Source organism: Megalobrama amblycephala, linkage group LG24 (assembly GCF_018812025.1).
Source record: "Megalobrama amblycephala isolate DHTTF-2021 linkage group LG24, ASM1881202v1, whole genome shotgun sequence".
In the NCBI taxonomy this organism is placed as follows: Eukaryota; Metazoa; Chordata; class Actinopteri; order Cypriniformes; family Xenocyprididae; genus Megalobrama; species Megalobrama amblycephala.
This window is the reverse complement of record NC_063067.1, coordinates 11,064,967-11,082,284: the sequence shown is the minus strand read 5'-3', so window position 1 is coordinate 11,082,284 and position 17,318 is coordinate 11,064,967. Positions and strand designations below refer to the sequence as shown.

Here is a 17,318-nt window from a genome sequence, read left to right as displayed (position 1 = left end):
ATTTGTGGTTTATGGAGGAGGGAAAGGGGTTAATCGTCAGGATAGATTTGTGACTGACTGGATTAGAGGAGAATAGCAGTAGTGGAACCTACAGTAATCCGTGTGTTTGTTGAATTCTGGGTTTAAGGCTTGTTGTGTCATCTGCTCTTAACTTCTGTTGATTTGCTTCTTGCTCCCTACAAATCAGGCCGTGAAATGGGAAATCTTGATCATCATCCTTTTTTCTTTCAGTTCTTCCTCTAAACATTTACTCTAAACACTGCTCATGCTGAACATTGTCTCTTGTCCCTGAAAGACTAAATTGATCATGCCCCTTTTGTTTATGCTTACAAAAAGGCTAGGACCCTGCAGACAGAGATGATGGGATCAGTAGCAGAGGTTGTTTAGAGACAATAGTGGTCGGCTGCAGAAGCCGCATTGGGAAGACATCAATTGGTCAGTGCGTACAGAAAGAGCGGGCTGAGATCGGTTGCAGAGGTCACAAACATGCACGGCTATGCCAGTCGTCTCTGCTGACCTGGATAAAGCCATTGCTCCAAGGTATATCTTACAGGAAGTGAGGTCATCTCAGATATCAGTATTCCTCGAGTGGCATTTTTTTGCAGTGTAATCTGGTTTATATATACACCACCATTTCTATACGGTCCTGATGGTCAGTTTAACAGTGCGAGAGGACATCAGGACATCTGTGTGAGTACATTCTTAATTCACTTCACACAAACAGCTGTGTAATTCTATGTGCTGTCCTTAACAGATATTTTCCACCCATAAAAGATGATAAAACAAGCCTTTATTGTCAACATTTGTCAAGAAATGGCTCCCTTTAAAATTCAAGCAGTGATGCACGTCTCATAGAGAAAAACACATCTATGCCAAAGGGGGGGAAAAAAGAATATGTTTTTGTCTTATCTCAGCAGGAGTAAGTATCAAAGGCTTATGTGCTTCACAGGAATGTGAGACACTTCATTGAGTAGAATGGGCATTTTTTTTGTCAATTTTTCATTTCGAATACTGATAGTTCTCAAAAACGAGTACTTGGGAACGGGGGTGTGTCTCTCATTTCGATAATGAAAATATTTTAATTAAAACTCTGTTACGAAAATTAATGCTGACGAATAAAAAATGCTTTATAAAAATATGAATATGTGACTAGAAAAATTACACTGATTATCAGTAGAGCCTATTTGGCAATAATTTGGATTTAAACACAATGCTAATAGGGAACCTGCTAGCGTGCCAGTGGACGCACACTGTTATGAATGCCTGTGCGGCCGTGTGCATTTTACTTTCGCTTTCAAATTATCAAATTGATTTCATCAAAGTGATTCAGGCATCACTGCTGCTTTCAAATATGGTTTCACTTTATTTCGCTGGTCTGGATGGCATGCAGTTCTCACGCTAACCAATCAGACCTCAGGAACCTCCTAAAATGCTGCAATAACCACTCAGAAAAAAAGAAATATATTTTTAAAAGTCATGGCGATTATCGTTTTCATGATTGATCGTCGCATCTGAGTACTTGAGTACTCGTGCACATCCCTAACAAGAACTCAAAAATCTGCTCAGGAATTGCTGTCATACAGTAGAATATCTGTTAAGCAAGTGTCTGCACAAAAGCCAAGATGTTTTTCCCAGAGTACAATTTGAAGAAATGGACAAAAATGCCCCATGTGTTTCATTTAGCAATGCTGTAGGGAGCAATCATGCCTTCTGCAGAGAGGGGGAAAGATCACGTGTTTGGATCAGCTCTGATTCAGGAAGCAGAGCAGGTACAATAAAGCAATGAATATTGCTATGAAAACAACTAATATTGTGTGAAAACTGAATGCAGATTATTGAAGTATCATAAGATTTGTGAGTGATTTAAAGCACAGCAGAACTCGGTCAGATAAAGGCTTATTAAGAAAAGTTTCTGTCAATCAAGTTATAATTGTATTAAAAGGGCAGCTATAAAAAAAGCCAGAAAACAGGTATTTGAAGCTTCTGGAGTCTCAAGAAGTTCTCCATGCAGGCTGGCAATGTGTAAAATTGCATTTTAGCCACCACTAACCAAACCTCACTAAGAGAAACATTTACAGTGGGGGTCTGAGATTGATACCAGTTATCTAAAAAGGCATAATAATTTAAGTATATTGGCCATTTTTGGTAAATTTGACGATGTTGGTTGTCATGTCTTATACCGAATGGCTGTGATGATCAGCTCACTGCGATCAGTGGAGAATAGCTGGAAAAAAGATATGTGATGTGAATTTAATTTCCAGAAGTTTTTCAACTTCCTAGTGACTTTGTACTGATGTCTGTCCATAAACTCGTGGTTAATTAATCTGGAAAGCCTAATGATAAATGTTCACATCATTTAGTGAAATATTATTTGTTTGTTGTGATTAAAATCTTTATAAAATTTTAAAATGTATGCAGGTTTAAGGGAAATATGTAATATTTTGGATACTCTATCTGGCCACCATTCATTTAAAATGAAGTACAGATTTTCTATATAGTCTGTTCATATAAATTAATTATAATTATGTATAAATATGTTAATATTATGATATAAATATTATGATACATTATATTTTAACAAATTATAAAAGGAAATAGAAATATTTGTTTATAAAGTAAATAAAAAACAATAACATTCATTTAATTAAATAAATTGTAATATAATGCACAAGTCATGTGAACTACTTTTATGGTGTTTAAGCTCGACTTTCATTGTATTGAAAGAAGGGGCCATATTTTCTTTTTGTGTTCCATAGAACAAAGAAAGTGATTATAACCAAAGACTATAGAATAACACAAGACGTGTCACTCGTATTGTTTTGAATGGGAGAAAGTGTAACGCGCAATATGGCGGAATAATCCCGCCTTCTAAATAAGAGCCAATCGCCGACTGGTAAAGTCATCGCGTCACTTCAGCGGCCGTAAGAATCACCGGTTTCTATAGAAACAGTCAGAAGCGCGCCTCCGAAGAGACGCGCATTTAGGTCTGCGCATGCGCATTAGCTTGATCCAGCCTGAAAAATAGCTTTTTTTTGTCATGATTCGAGCGTTTAGAAACTAAATTTATGAGCCGGTTGTTGTTAGATTTCATTGGTGATTTCAAATATGAAATTTAATCGTAAGGTTGGCGAACGGTTTTGGAGAATTTGATGTTTCCCCATTCAAAGAGATTGCATGATGCCCAGGATGCCCGAGAGGCGTTTCAAAGATGGCCGCCGAGTGAAATGACTTGTCTTAAAGGGACTTTGTTATAACAAATAACATGTTTTAAACATTGAAGAAATGACACACTACACCTTTAAAGCTTGTGAAGACCTCTATGACGGATATGAGTGATGCCTCTGAGAGACACTCTCGTCTCTTTCCTCTTTTTGACTTTTGTTCTGGGTCGTGTATAGAATAATGGGCAGGGGTGGTAACCGAGCTTGCAGATTTGGTTTCGCTGCTTTTCAGAGAGGAAAAGAGGGGCATCTGCAGGCAGAAATAGCTCCCTCCCCTCGCCTCTGGATCAATGAAGGTCCAGTCAGAATCATTGATCATAGCCCGTCTTCATGTAACAGAATGCTTTATGTTTTTTAGCCTGTGGCTGATACTGGGGTGTAATATCACTAACAGACATTGATATCAAACTGTCTGTTTGTCCTTACAGTGATTTGATCACATCCGCACCCACATTTTTTTTTAAATCTATAGTGTTTGTTTTATAGCATGCTTTAAGTGTGTTTTGGCATGATTATGTATGTATACCTTATGTGTCATTGCTAGTTTTTTCCCTTTTCATGGCTGGTTTTCTTACCCAATCAATATTCTGCAGTGAAAGCTCATGGTCTGCAAGATGTTAATCCTCATCGGACCTCACAATGTGTGTTTTTGTGTGAGAGTGTTTGAGGGCGAATGGTTATGTGTTCAAGTGTGCAGGCTTACATACCTTAGTAGTAAAGGCACTCTTATTAATACGCTCACCTTTCTGTGTTGAAATGATACAGTGTGGTTCCTTAGGAAGCTATTGATCCCAGTGGACGGAGGGAAGGCGGTCAAAGACAGAAAGCTCATGTAACATGCTCAGACATCTGTAAGACGTGAGAAATAAAGGATTTGACGTGACAGACAGCTGTCAGTGTTCATCCTACGGCCCACAAAGATCTTGTGACCTTGTGTGTGGTGGATGTGTGAGAAATTGGCTCCTGAGCTGAATGTGCCGTCATGATTTGAGTTCCTGTCTATGCCATAACATTTCCTGTTGCTAACTGCTAAAAAAAAAAAAAAATGGAAATAGTTATTTTAATTTTAAGTTATAAGATTGAATTTTTATTATTATGATTATTTTAAGACTTTTTAAAGGGTTAGTTCACCCAAAAATGAATTACTCACCCTCATGTCATTCCACACTTGTAAGACCTTTGTTCATCTTCGGAACACAAATTAAGATTTGTGATATTTTTGATAAAATCCGATGGCTCAGTGAGGCCTCCATTGACAGCAAGATGATTAACACTTTCAAATGCCCGGAAAGGTACTAAAGACATATTTAAAACAGTTCATGTGACTACAGTGGTTCAACCTTAATGTTATGAATCGACGAGAATGCTTTTTGTGTGCCAAAAAAACAAAATACTGCTTCATGTAGCTTCGAAGCTTTACAAATCTTTTGTTTCTAATCAGTTGTTCGGGGCGTGTATCAAACTGCCAAAGTCACGTGATTTCAGTAAACAAGGCTTCAAATTCTGAGATTTTCCAAATGCATCGCGATTCTCTCTCGATTCTGAGCTTAGATTTTAACAGCAGATGGCACTGTGTTATTCAGCCGTACTATGCTTGCTTCCAGTTCCTTGCACACACCACTTGAACCTTTTATAAAATAATCATTCATGAAGTTTGAAAAGGTTGAAGCAAATTACAAGGGTGTTTGCAGTGGGCTGTTTACATTAAGCTCGCGTCATAAAAACATTCTGAGGTGCAAATACATTCTCAGACTCGGCCAAAAGCATGATTGCTTTTCTTCACAAGTGCTCTTTTTTTGTGAGTATTTGAGCCTGCGGTTAAAGGATTAGTTCACTTTTAAATAAACTTAATTATAATTTACTTTCTTTCTTCAGTCGAAAAGAAATTAAGGTTTTTGATGAAAACATTCCAGGATTTTTCTCCATATAATGGACTTCAATGGGCACCAAATGGTTCAAGGTCAAAATGACAGTTTCAGTGCAGCTTTAAAGGGCTTTAAACGATACCAGACGAGGAATAAGGGTCTTATCTAGGGAAACGATCGCGATTGGTCATTTAAAAAAAAAAAAAGAGTTTGTTTTATAAGCACAAATGCTCGCCTTGCTCTGTTCTGCGATGCATGTTCGTGACGTCACATAATACGCAGTTACGTTGAAAGGTCATGCTTGACGTAGGCGGAAGTACAGACTCAGTGTTTATAAGTTGAACGTTTGACTTGAGTATTTGCACGTTCAACTTGTAAACACTGAGTCGGTGCTTCCGCCTACATCAAGCGTGACCTTTTCAACGTAATTGCGTATTACGTGACGTCACGAACGCGCAGCGCAGAACAGAGCAAGGCGAGCATTTGTGCTTATAAAACGTAAACTTTTTTTATTTTTTTTAAAATGACCGATCGTTTCGCTAGATAAGACCCTTATTCCTCGTCTGGTATCGTTTAAAGCCCTTTGAAGCTGCACTGAAACTGTCATTTGGACCTTGAACCGTTTGGTGCCCATTGAAGTCCATTATATGGAGAAAAATCCTGGAATGTTTTCATCAAAAACCTTAATTTCTTTTCGACTGAAGAAAGAAAGACATAAACATCTTGGATGACATGGTGGTGTGTAAATTATCAGCAAAAGTTTATTTAAAAGTGAACTAATCCTTTAAAAACTAGCCTAGATCGCCATCTGCTGTTAAAAACTAAGCTCAGCATCGATTCAAGAGAGAATTGCGATGCATTCGGAAAATCTCAGAATCAATCCATGAATCAAAATGAATCAAGCCCTAATTATTATTATTATTATTATTATTATTTTATTAGAACTCACATAAATGTCTCTCCAAACTAAAAATGTACATCACATTGTTTTTTTTAAAGATAAAAGTATTTTTTTAAAGAATTATTATATTATTTTTAGTATTATACGTTACAGTCCAGACTGAAAATGTAAAATGTGGTTTTTTTTGTTCTGTCTAAATCAGTTTCAGTATTGCAGATCTTGATCAGTTTCCATGGCAGCACATATATATGCTTAGCATTCTTCTTTTTATTTATTTAATTTTTAAGCCTTTAAATTTATTTCTTTATGCGTTTGGAGCCATGTCGCTGTCCTTGCTGTGCTAAATTAGAAAGATGGAAAAAGGAGGGGAACTAATTGCAGACTGAATAAGACGAGACGCTGAGAACTATCACTTGTTCCAAATGCAGATGCAAAACAGTCATATAGTCACATAACCAATCATTTATGCTCAGGAAATACCATGACCACCTCACTCTTTTGTTGATGCTGCATTCACTGTTTTCTATTGCTGAATGATTCAATGTGAAAAGGTCTTGTGAAAAGTCTAAACCCAGTTATATCAATATTAAAGGCATTTTGTGAGAGTTTCATTGATTTTTACAGTATCTGCGATGCAAATGGAGTTTATCAGGTTAATTGTTTTGGACTTGCCAACATAAAGGGTTGCACAGCATTGTGCTTCTCACAAGGGCACCAGCAGCCGGCTTGCCGATATGAGAAGGAAAGGTTGAAGAGGCGGACAGGAAGGGTTGGCTTGCTAACTGGATTAGCTTTAAATGGCCTTGGTACCAAAAAGCCTCCCCATAACCCAGCCTAGAAGATCCTCATCTCTTTACGCAGGCAGAAGGGGCCAATCTCCTTACAAAAGCTTTTTTTACAAGCTCAGGAAAGCAAATGTTGCCCCAGCGTTCTCATGCTTTAAGCTGTCTCAGAGAAATACGTTCATTTGTATTCATATTTTAGTGCCTCTGTGCTTGACAAAATAGCACGGCGTGCCTCAGAAGGTAGGCATCAATCATTGAAGGTACATTAGGCACGTGTATTTACACGATGAACCTGTATATTAATATGCTGTCGTTTATTTGTTTGTTTGTTTTTCCCCAGCACCTTTTTTTTGAACTTCAGACCTGAAGGCAAAAGAACGCCCAGGTAGTCCGACTACCCTCGGCATGCTATTACAAATAGACTTACTCCTAAAGTTAATGATTTTTTAAAGACTTTACTCCCTTCATGTCTTAATTTAGACAATTTACAGCTCAGTATACAGCGGGGCAGCTAACAGGCTAACCCTGCTAATAAAGTCACTCTACAAATGTCCACACTCCTGGCTCGGAGGTTCAAGCCGCGTGAACGTAAATCAGTTAAAGCGATAAAAGGCTCCTTTCATTCTCGCCCACCCAAAAGCGTATCATTATGAAAGCAAAGTTAATCAACTAAATGAAAAAGCGAGATGGGACAAAGGTAACGCCCAGCCCTGGCTGAGAAGAGACCGTCTCCCAAGGACGTCTGCTCTTTGTGTTTTGTGTACGCACACACAGCTCTCAGACAAAAGAAACCCCGAAATGCACGTGCACAGCCCACAGAGCCACTCAAACCCTCCGTAAATGAAAGAAACCAGGTGATTGGACTCGTTTCTATCAGTTACTCTCATTAAAGACACAGAGGAGCCAGGATGTTTTGTGAAGGGGGAAAATGCCAGGCTGTCCCTGCTCTCTTTATCTGCATAGACAGCAATTTGTCAGAGAGAGAGAGGGAGAAAGCGGAATGTCACCTGCATGCAGATGAGAGGAGGCCGTAAGCGTGATCATTAATAAACAATAAAAACTAATAAAAGACCATCAGAATTGAGCCGTAGGGGTGCGGGGAGATGGAGTTGGAAATATTCGGCCGCTGATGACCTGCATTGTCCTAAATTGGATTAGCTGTACAGCGCTGATCGCGGGCTTGAAGTGGTTAAATGCGATTTTACAAGATTATAATTGAAAAGGAGTTAAATGTCAGATTAATAGAGGCTCCTGTTTGATGTCCTATTGGAAGATGATTAAGGAGGTGCTGGATTGTCCATTTTGTGACTTCAGCTAGGGAATGAAAATGCGGCAGAATACATTACGCAGGGTTTGGGGGGTGGGACGGGTGTGTGGTCGCTTTAAGGGCGATCCTCTTTGTTGTCTTTCTGATGGTTTGAGCCAGCGTGTTTCCTTGTGACCTTAAAAGGGTGTCTCTGACCCCTCCCTCTGCAGTCTGTTTCTATCAGCTGACCCTGCTGACTTCTGCTGACCCCTGGGCATCATTCTTGATCTCTGGGGGCACATTTATACACATACACATGTATCTGACTGCTGTATTTGTTTGATGTATTATTTAAATGTTGATCATTTAAGTCATTTCAGGGCTCAACAATAAGGATGGCCTGTTGGCCCTGGGTTAGTGTGACAGTTTCAGGCTGGTCGACAACACTGACGAAGAGCAATCACTTGTCCTTTCAGGCCAGTGCTGCGCTGCCACTGAAAATCATTTGTTGATCTTGCGCATCCATTTTTATGGCGCAAAATGTCAAATTCAGTTAATTTGTCACCAAGATACTGTTATCTGGCTAACATGACTTACAAAATTGTAAGATAGCAAAAATGTGTAAAAATGACAAATCAATAAGTAATATTTTGCATCTCATGTTATCATTATCCAAGAAGTTACATTATAGCTTGTATATATTTCTAGCTTTTTGCAAAACAAACAAACAAACAAACAAACAAACAACATTTCAACACTTTGGTTTTGTGGGGAAAAAAAGTTTACTTTTTTTTTTTTTTAAAGTTGTGAATTATTTTGTAGTTTTGTGAAGAAAAAAAATGTAACGGAACTTTAATATACTTTGCTATAATTGTGTATGTATACTACGATTCAAAAGGTTGGGGTTTTGATTTTTTTTATGTTATTAAAAAGAAGTCTCTTATGCTTAAGGCTACATTTATTTGATAAAAAATACAGTAAAAACAGTAATAGTGTGGAATATTATTACAATTTTTGAATATATTTATAAATTTAATTTATTCCTTTCAGCATCGTTACTCCAGTCTTCAGTGTCACATGATCCTTCAGAAATCATTCTAATATGATGATTAGCTGCTCAAGAAACATTTCTTATTATTATCAATGTTGAAAACAGCTGTGCTGCTTAATATTTTTTAATATTGGAATTGGAATATTAAAGAGTTAGTTCACCCAAAAATGAAAATTATCCCATAATTTACTCACCCTCAAGCCATCCTAGGCGTATATGACTTTCTTCCTTTAGTCAAACACAATCAGAGTTATATTAAAAATATTCTGGCTCTTCCAAGCTTTATAATGGGAGTGAATAGTAACTGTGATTTTGAAGCTCAAAAAAGCACACCCATTCATCATAAAAGTAATCCATAGGGGTGCAGGGGATTCTTCTTAAGCGAAGCAATGTGTTTTTGTAAGAAAAATATTTATATTTATAGCTCTATAAACTTGAATCACTGGCTTCCGTGCGAGAGTCGATTCCGACAGAAGAGTGAACTTTTACCCGACGCATGACCTGTTGATGAACCCGGAAGTGCAGAAGATAGAGCAAAACAAAACACCAGTCATGAATTACAACTGTCAAATGAGAATTTTTAAAGAGAAATGTCAGAGGAGCTTGAGTTTGTTGACCAGCCCTATTTGTTTGAATCGCAAGAGGCGTCTACATCTGCCGGAATTCGACTGTCTATGTGAACATCACTGCAAGCTAGTGATTACAGTTTATAAAGTTATAATTATGGGTATTTTTCTTACAAAACGCATCGCTTCGCTTCAGAAAGCCTTTATTAACCCCCTGGAGCTATATGGATTACTTTTATGATGGATGGATGTACTTTTTTGAGCTTCAAAATCACTCCCATTATAAAGCTTGGAAGAGTCAGGATATTTTTTATATAATTCCAATTGTGTTTGAATGAAAGAAGAAAGCCATATACACCTATAATGGGTTGAGGGTAAGTAAATCATGGGATAGTTTTACTTTTTGGGTGAATGGAATGTATGAATGGATTTTTGGGTGAATCCCTGGAATGGAAATGGAACCCATGATGATTCTTTTGAGGATTCTTAATTAATAGAATTTTTAATAGAAGTCATTTGAATAGAAATCATTTGTAATATTCTAAATGTCTTTATTAACACTTTTTTAATAATTTAATGCATGAATGCTGAATAAATTTGCTAATTTATTAAAAAAAAAACTTACCGTCCTCAAACTTTTGAATGAAAGTGCACATAAAAATAAAAACTAATCACACTTTTGTGCTTGAAGGCCAGTGAAAACATTGACAGGGCAATGTTAAAATCAGAACTAGCAGAAGAAGAACATCCTTATCAACATATCGATGTTCCTAAAACACATTTCTTGTTTACTTTTTAAGGTTAAAGTATGTCGTTTCTGTGCTATTTATTGTGAATTTATTTTATTGTGTCCAAACAGGTTACCCAATCACTTCTATCCCAAACAGATAGTCCTGTCCCAAACTCATGCCGCTGCTTGCACCATGTTACTCAAACATACAATCTGTTTGAGCCGCTATTGTGTTTTAGTAAGACAATATAGAAGTGGCTTGCTTTGTAGTCACCTTTGCACGTTAAACTGTATTTTAACAGTAAAAACTCCTTTACGGGAGCAGCAGGAAAGGAGAGAGCGGGAGAGTTTCTCCCATCAATGATGCACTGTCAAATTTGCATGTAAGCACTTTAACCAATCAGAGCTGGCACTGGGCTGGAGGTGGGAGGTATTGCGTGATTGGCAGCTCTGGGGGGGGGGTGTGTCTGTTTAAACAGAGGTCGTGCCGTGCGGCGGAGTGGCAGGGTTCCCCTTCAACAACAGGCATGAGCAGATGGGTCCTCACCCGCTGTCCCTGGGGGCGGCTTTTACTTTCGCCTGTCTAATAAATCATCCTCTTCCGTCCAGCACATTATGCACAGGTATTTCATTGCTTTACAAACCTGGCACAGTGTGTACGTTTGATTGAGCCAGTTTGAGATGTTTGTGTAGATAATGAACACATGTTCCTTGACTATAACTACCGAATGGAACGGCTCTTGAGATTATTTAGAGACATTCATTTGAGGATATGAGTTGTTATGTGATTAAAATGGGATGATGGCGGTGCTCCAGAGGTGGAAGGCATGGACATGATTCTATCAAACTGAACAGGTTTCTCAAATTGAGGAGCAATTTAATAAGTCAAGGTTAAGTATAATAGCCATCGTTACATAGTCATTATGTTTACAACAATACATTGTGTAATTTAAGATTTTAAGATCTTCTGAAGATTCTGAATAGATATAAGGTGTTCTCTCTGAAAAATTATTTCGACAAATGTGTATTTTTGAATTCACTTTAACATTAGAAATGTGCTTGAGAAATGTCATCCTAACACTCATGTTGAAAAAATGTTGCTGTCAAATGTGCCAAAAAACAGAATGGTATGATTTATTTGATTCATATATTTATACAGGCGTCCTCACCACCGGTTCAGTGCTGCTGTGAGTTTTATATATTGAATGGAGAAAACAGATTTATTCAGGAAAACAATCATTCATTTGAAGAAACTTGTTATGAAACAGGACAAATTGCTTGTCGATGAAACACATAGTTAATTTTTCAGAAATAAATTAACAGACTGGTATCATTTTGAGCTTGCTATTTTTGAGTTAAGTTTTTAATAATAATAATAATAGTACATTTCTCTAAGAATAAGCACTTTCTAACATGAATGATACTAAAATCATGCATTATTTTCTAGGAGAGATTTGCTGTTATGGTAGACTTTTGCCTGGGCGATGCTAAATCTAGCAACAAAAAAAACTTTTTCTTCTTCTTTTTTTTTTTTTTGCATTTTTTTTTTGCATTTTTACAATATAATACAACAACACTAATATTGTGAAATTCTATTACATTTTAAAGGGTTAGTTCACCCAAAAATTTAAATTATGTCATTAATGACTCACCCTCATGTCGTTCCAAACCCGTAAGACCTCCGTTCATCTTCGGAACACAGTTTAAGATATTTTAGATTTAGTCCGAGAGCTTTCTGTCCCTCCATTGAAAATGTATGTACGGTAGACTGTCCATGTCCATAAAGGTAATAAAAACATCATCAAAGTAGTCCATGTGACATCAGTGGGTTAGTTAGAAGTTTTTGAAGCATCTTATATAGATTTTGGTCCAAAAATAATAAAAAATGCGACTTTATTCAGCATTGTCTTCTCTTCCAGAATCCTTTCTATTGAATTGATTCCATTGAATTGATTCCACTGAATTGATTCCATTGAATCCTTTCATCTGTCAGCGTTGGTAATGCACTTTTACGTCGTTGTTTTTGGCGATTAGGACATCCGCGACATGCACACTTACGCACCATTTTAAAAAATATAGCAATACCAAAATACAAACAATGTAGAATAGCTTGAACACAGCGTGCGTCTCCCTCAGACTGTAAACGAAACTCTGGTGCACCAGATAACACGTCAGCAGCGTCTTACGTCAGCAGTGCGCTGCTGTTCACTGAACCCGAGTCGTGAACCCGGATGAACAACAGACCCGGAAGAGAAGACAATGCTGAATAAAGTCGTAGTTTTTGTTATTTTTGGACCAAAATGTATTTTAGATGCTTCAAAAACTTCTAACTAACCCACTGATGTCACATGGACTATTTTGATGATGTTTTTATTACCTTTATGGACATGGGCAGTATACTGCACACACATTTTCAATGGATGGAAAGAAAGCTCTCAGACTAAATCTAAAATATCTTAAACTGTGTTCCGAAGATGAACGGAAGTCTTACGGGTTTGGAACGACATGAGGGTGAGTCATTAATGACATAATTTTCATTTTTGGGTGAACTAACCCTTTAAAATAACTGTTTTCTATTTGAATATATTGTAAAATATAATTTATTCTTGTGTTGTCAAAGCTGAATTTTCAGCATCATTACTCCATCATTACTCCATCATTAGTCTTCAGTGTCACATGATCCTTTAGAAATCATTCTAATATATTGATGTGCTGTTAACAGTTGTGCTGCTTGATAATTTTTGTGGGAACTGTGATGCAGTTTTTCAGGATTCTTTGATGAATAGAACGTTCAGTTTTTGTAACAACATAAAAGTCTTTGCTGTTACTTATGTTTATTTAATGCATTTAATGCAATTTATTGCATCCTTGTTGAAAAAAAAACATTAATTCCTTTTAAAAACAAGTTTTACTGACCCCAAACATTTGAATGGTAGTATATTAATTTAAAAAGCTAGAGTTTAGGCCGTCTGTTCCATTAAATGAAAGTTCCACTGATGGTAGAAAATGTTCTTGATTTGAACAACTTTTCACAACCTTGCTTTTTACTTTTAATTCATAGTCATGTCCATGATAGGAATAGTATGAATATGTCTGCTTATAAAATATCAGTTTATTTGAGACGCATACCTTGGAAAATGTTTCACAAATTTTATTTTTCAATGCATGTTTGTCAGCAGATAAATCATGTATTTATGTAGCCTTATATACCGCAGTGCAAACCATTATTCACGCATGTGAATCAAATATTTTATGATACATATTCCTTTAATTACAAAATGATTCATGTTCATTGATTTGATTTTAAAAAGCGGATGCACAAATGCAAAAAAACTGAATGACTCGACTGAATCAGGTTTCAGGGAGGTCAGAATGTGAATTTTTCATCAATAAATCATGTTTTTCATCATGTTCATGCCTTCAGTAGAATAGATATACTGAAGCAGTACACTATACTCTCTTTTTCAGCACTTCTATGTATTCATGCTGTCTGGACTGTGCTTTGGGGCCCAGTCGTAATTTTGGTGGTCCCGGTGGACCACTGCGCCTGTGTGTGTGTATGAGTGATGCTGTCACTCAGCAGGGGGTGACTGCTCTCTCTGACAGCCGTCCTCATGGGCCTGTTTGCCTGCCAACATCACGGCCCAATCTGACTTTCACATCTATTCTAGTTTTGCACACATGCACAGACGTGGCGCCGATATGAGCAATCTCGCCTCAGCTGTCGGACTGACATCTCTTTGGCTCTCTCTCCGCAGGATGAGTGTTCAGTGAGTAGTGAGGAGTTTGATATGAGTGACCCCACATGGATATCAGCTGAACGTCACACCGCACTGTCTGACCTGAACCACCCCTCCAGCGCAGATAGGATGCACAGCCCGCAAAACACACACAAGGAAGAGGACGGTAAGAGTCACTGTATGCTCATCTGCTGCTTAATAAAGGGTTTGAACCCTCTGATTACTCTGGAGTCTCAAATGAAATGCATGTGCGCATGTCTTCAGCATAAAAAGTCATTTTCTTTATCAGTATTTTTCTCTTGTTTTGCAGTAATCATATCTAAACATTATTGAAGAAGGATACACAATTTTTGGGAAATATCAAAGAATATACCTTGGGAAAATGTATAAATAAAAGTAAGATTCATGATTCATAAATGCATACATTTTAGTCAGATCTAGTGAGGTTTTTCCATATAAAAAAAAAAAAAAACAGTGTGGAATAGTTAAAAATAGTTAAAATAGTTTATAGTTTAAAATAACTGTTTTCTATTTGAATATATTTAAAATCATAATTTATTTTTGTGTTGTCAAAGCTGAATTTTAAGCATCAATAAATCATTCTAATTAGGGATGCACCAATTTGAAAATTTTGGCTGATACCGATAACCGATAATTCTTTATATTTAAAAAGCCAATAAATGATAAATTGTCTGATAAATCTAAATCCAAATTTTTATAAAATTTTTGAGAGCCTGATTACAAAAACAAAGGTCTCAACATTAAAAGCCATGTCCAAAGCACACAATTATAATGTTTCCATTATAATTTTATGTAGCCTATATGACAGACATGTTGAACTTAACTAAATTTCCTTTTTGAAGTAATTCCAATCATATTTCAAGCAATTCAGAACCATCATGGCAAACAATGCCTATCTGTAGTGTCTCAGCTGAAGGAAATAAGCCATTATTTATCTGCTTTAATATATCGACCAAATTTACTTGTCGGGCCGATAATGATAGCATTAAAAATCAACTTATATCAGCTGATACTGATATGGTGGTCGACATATTGTGCATCCATAATTCTAATATTCTGATTTGATGTTGAAAACGGTTGCGCTGCTTAATATTTTTGTGGAAACATTTTTTTTTCAAAATTCTTTAATGAATGGACAGAACAGCACTTATTTGATATAACATCATTTTGATCAATTTAATGCATCCTTGCAGAATAAGTGTTAATTTCCTTAAAAAAAATCTTATTAATACTAATGGTAGTGTATATTAAAATATAAAATAGGAATGTAATTTCATAATATATTTTTTGAAAACAAGTTTTAAAATTTTATATATTTTTACTTCTGCTTATAGATTATTTAGATAAGGATGCTCAGATGTTTCTGAGAACAAGAAAAAAATACTGATATATGTTTTTGGCAGTGGTGATGTGAGATTGTGTATGCAAGTAGATGAAGCTCTTCTTTTACACACATGCTGTTTGAGAGCGCTGGAATGGCCAGAATGTGGCGAGAAGAGATGGAGGTATTGATTGTGATCAAGTGGCCTCCTCCCTGCTGCTTTCAAGGAAAGAGAGGGATCTGGACAAAGAGAAAAATTTATAGACGAATGGAGATAAGGAGAAAAAGAGGGATGGAAAGCGAGAGCTCTGAAGATATAGAGTGGTGTGGATGTGTCTTTGGATGGTTAAAGGACTAGTACAGCATGAAATTCATTCATCCGTCATCATTTACTCACACTAGTTTCAAAACTGTATACTCTTCCATGAAAAACAAAAGGAGATTTCCACGGTACTGTTCTGGGGTGCGTTTCCCAAAAGCATCGTTAGCCAACTAACATCGCAAGTTTCGTTTATACCAAATCGTTGAACTATGTTAGTGTTTCCTGAAACCATCGTTCAAACAAACATTCGCAAACTGCATTGCAACCTTGTGTGGTTGGAACGACAGCTCTTAAGCTGTGGTTAGAAGCATAGTTTCTTGTTTTTATGATATGTGGATTTACTAAATGGTTATCTTGAGCAAAATAAGCAAGCTGACGTTAAGTAAAATGTATATATTTTATTTCGAATATATACAAATGTCATTTACATATTTTAAAGTCAAGAGATTTTAAGCACCGTTTCTGAAGAGTGTGCATGTGCGTACGTGCTCTGGTATGTAAAAACGAGCCTATGATTGAATCTGGAAATAAAGCAAAATAACTGAGAAAAATGACAATTAGTCCTCAGATGCCATGTCCGTAATTTATAGCAAAATATCTAGCATTAATTCGAACTCAAACGGATTCATTTAAAGAAGTTATTAACGTTCACCAACGTGACTGAACGACAGGTTTGCGCCAATATGGTTTTGTGACTAGCTAGTTGATTTGTTCAACGATGCATCGTTCTATGGTAGTGGGAAATGCACCCCTGGTCTTTATGGAGCTTCATTATTGACTGAAAATACCTACATCTGCCAGATGTCCTTGGCACGTTCATGTCAAAGGTAGCGGTGTTAGTCTGATTTATGAACAGTGTCTTCTTTTGAATCACATCTTTTCAATGTATCAGTTGATTTGGTTCATAAAAACCATTGTAAATTGTACTGGTCCAGTTCTTGTGTTCTTGTGCTCACAGACTTGATCACTGGATTGAATAACAACTTAAAAATTTTCCTTGTTATCATATGACTTAAAAGGAAGCAAATTAAAGTAATTATTGTAAATAATTGTGACTCTTCTAAAGCATGAAAGCTTTAGTCCTAATTAAGCCTGAGTAAATGATGAATTTTTATTTTTGGGTGAGCTACTGAAAGAGTCAGGAGAAGTTTCTCCAGGTCTTTAAGGTCAGTGGTTTCTTGCTACATTTTCCAGCAGTTTCTCTGTCTGTGGGTGACATTAGCAACCCAGAAAGCTCTGCATTTAGATAATGATGGCGAAGCAGAGAGCATTTTTTTTTCTTCTCTCTACCTCTCTCTCTCCGTGTATGGTGAAAGTATATAGCTGTAATCTTTTTGTATTGAAGGCAATCTGAAATCTTCAATACAGAATGCTGAGCAAAATCACATACATACAGTTTTCTTTTTAGATGCTTCAGATAAACATATAGGCTGCATACAGACGTATACACACACCCACACAGACGCGAACACTCAGTAAAGAATATCAGCTACTGAATCACAAACTGAACCAGTGACTGTACACTCCCAGTATTCACCTTTTCTTGCTC

The 17,318-nt window shown here is 36.7% G+C and overlaps 1 protein-coding gene across 2 annotated transcripts in view; it reads left to right on the top strand.

The window, feature by feature from the left end:
• Window positions 1-17,318, top strand: part of nol4lb (nucleolar protein 4-like b) — a 122,512-nt gene that overhangs the window by 50,565 nt on the left and 54,629 nt on the right. For both annotated transcript variants that reach the window (XM_048177471.1, XM_048177470.1), the window contains exon 5: window positions 14,124-14,271. In XM_048177471.1, coding sequence (XP_048033428.1) covers window positions 14,124-14,271 — 148 coding nt within the window. The remainder of the gene's footprint in view (window positions 1-14,123; window positions 14,272-17,318) is intronic.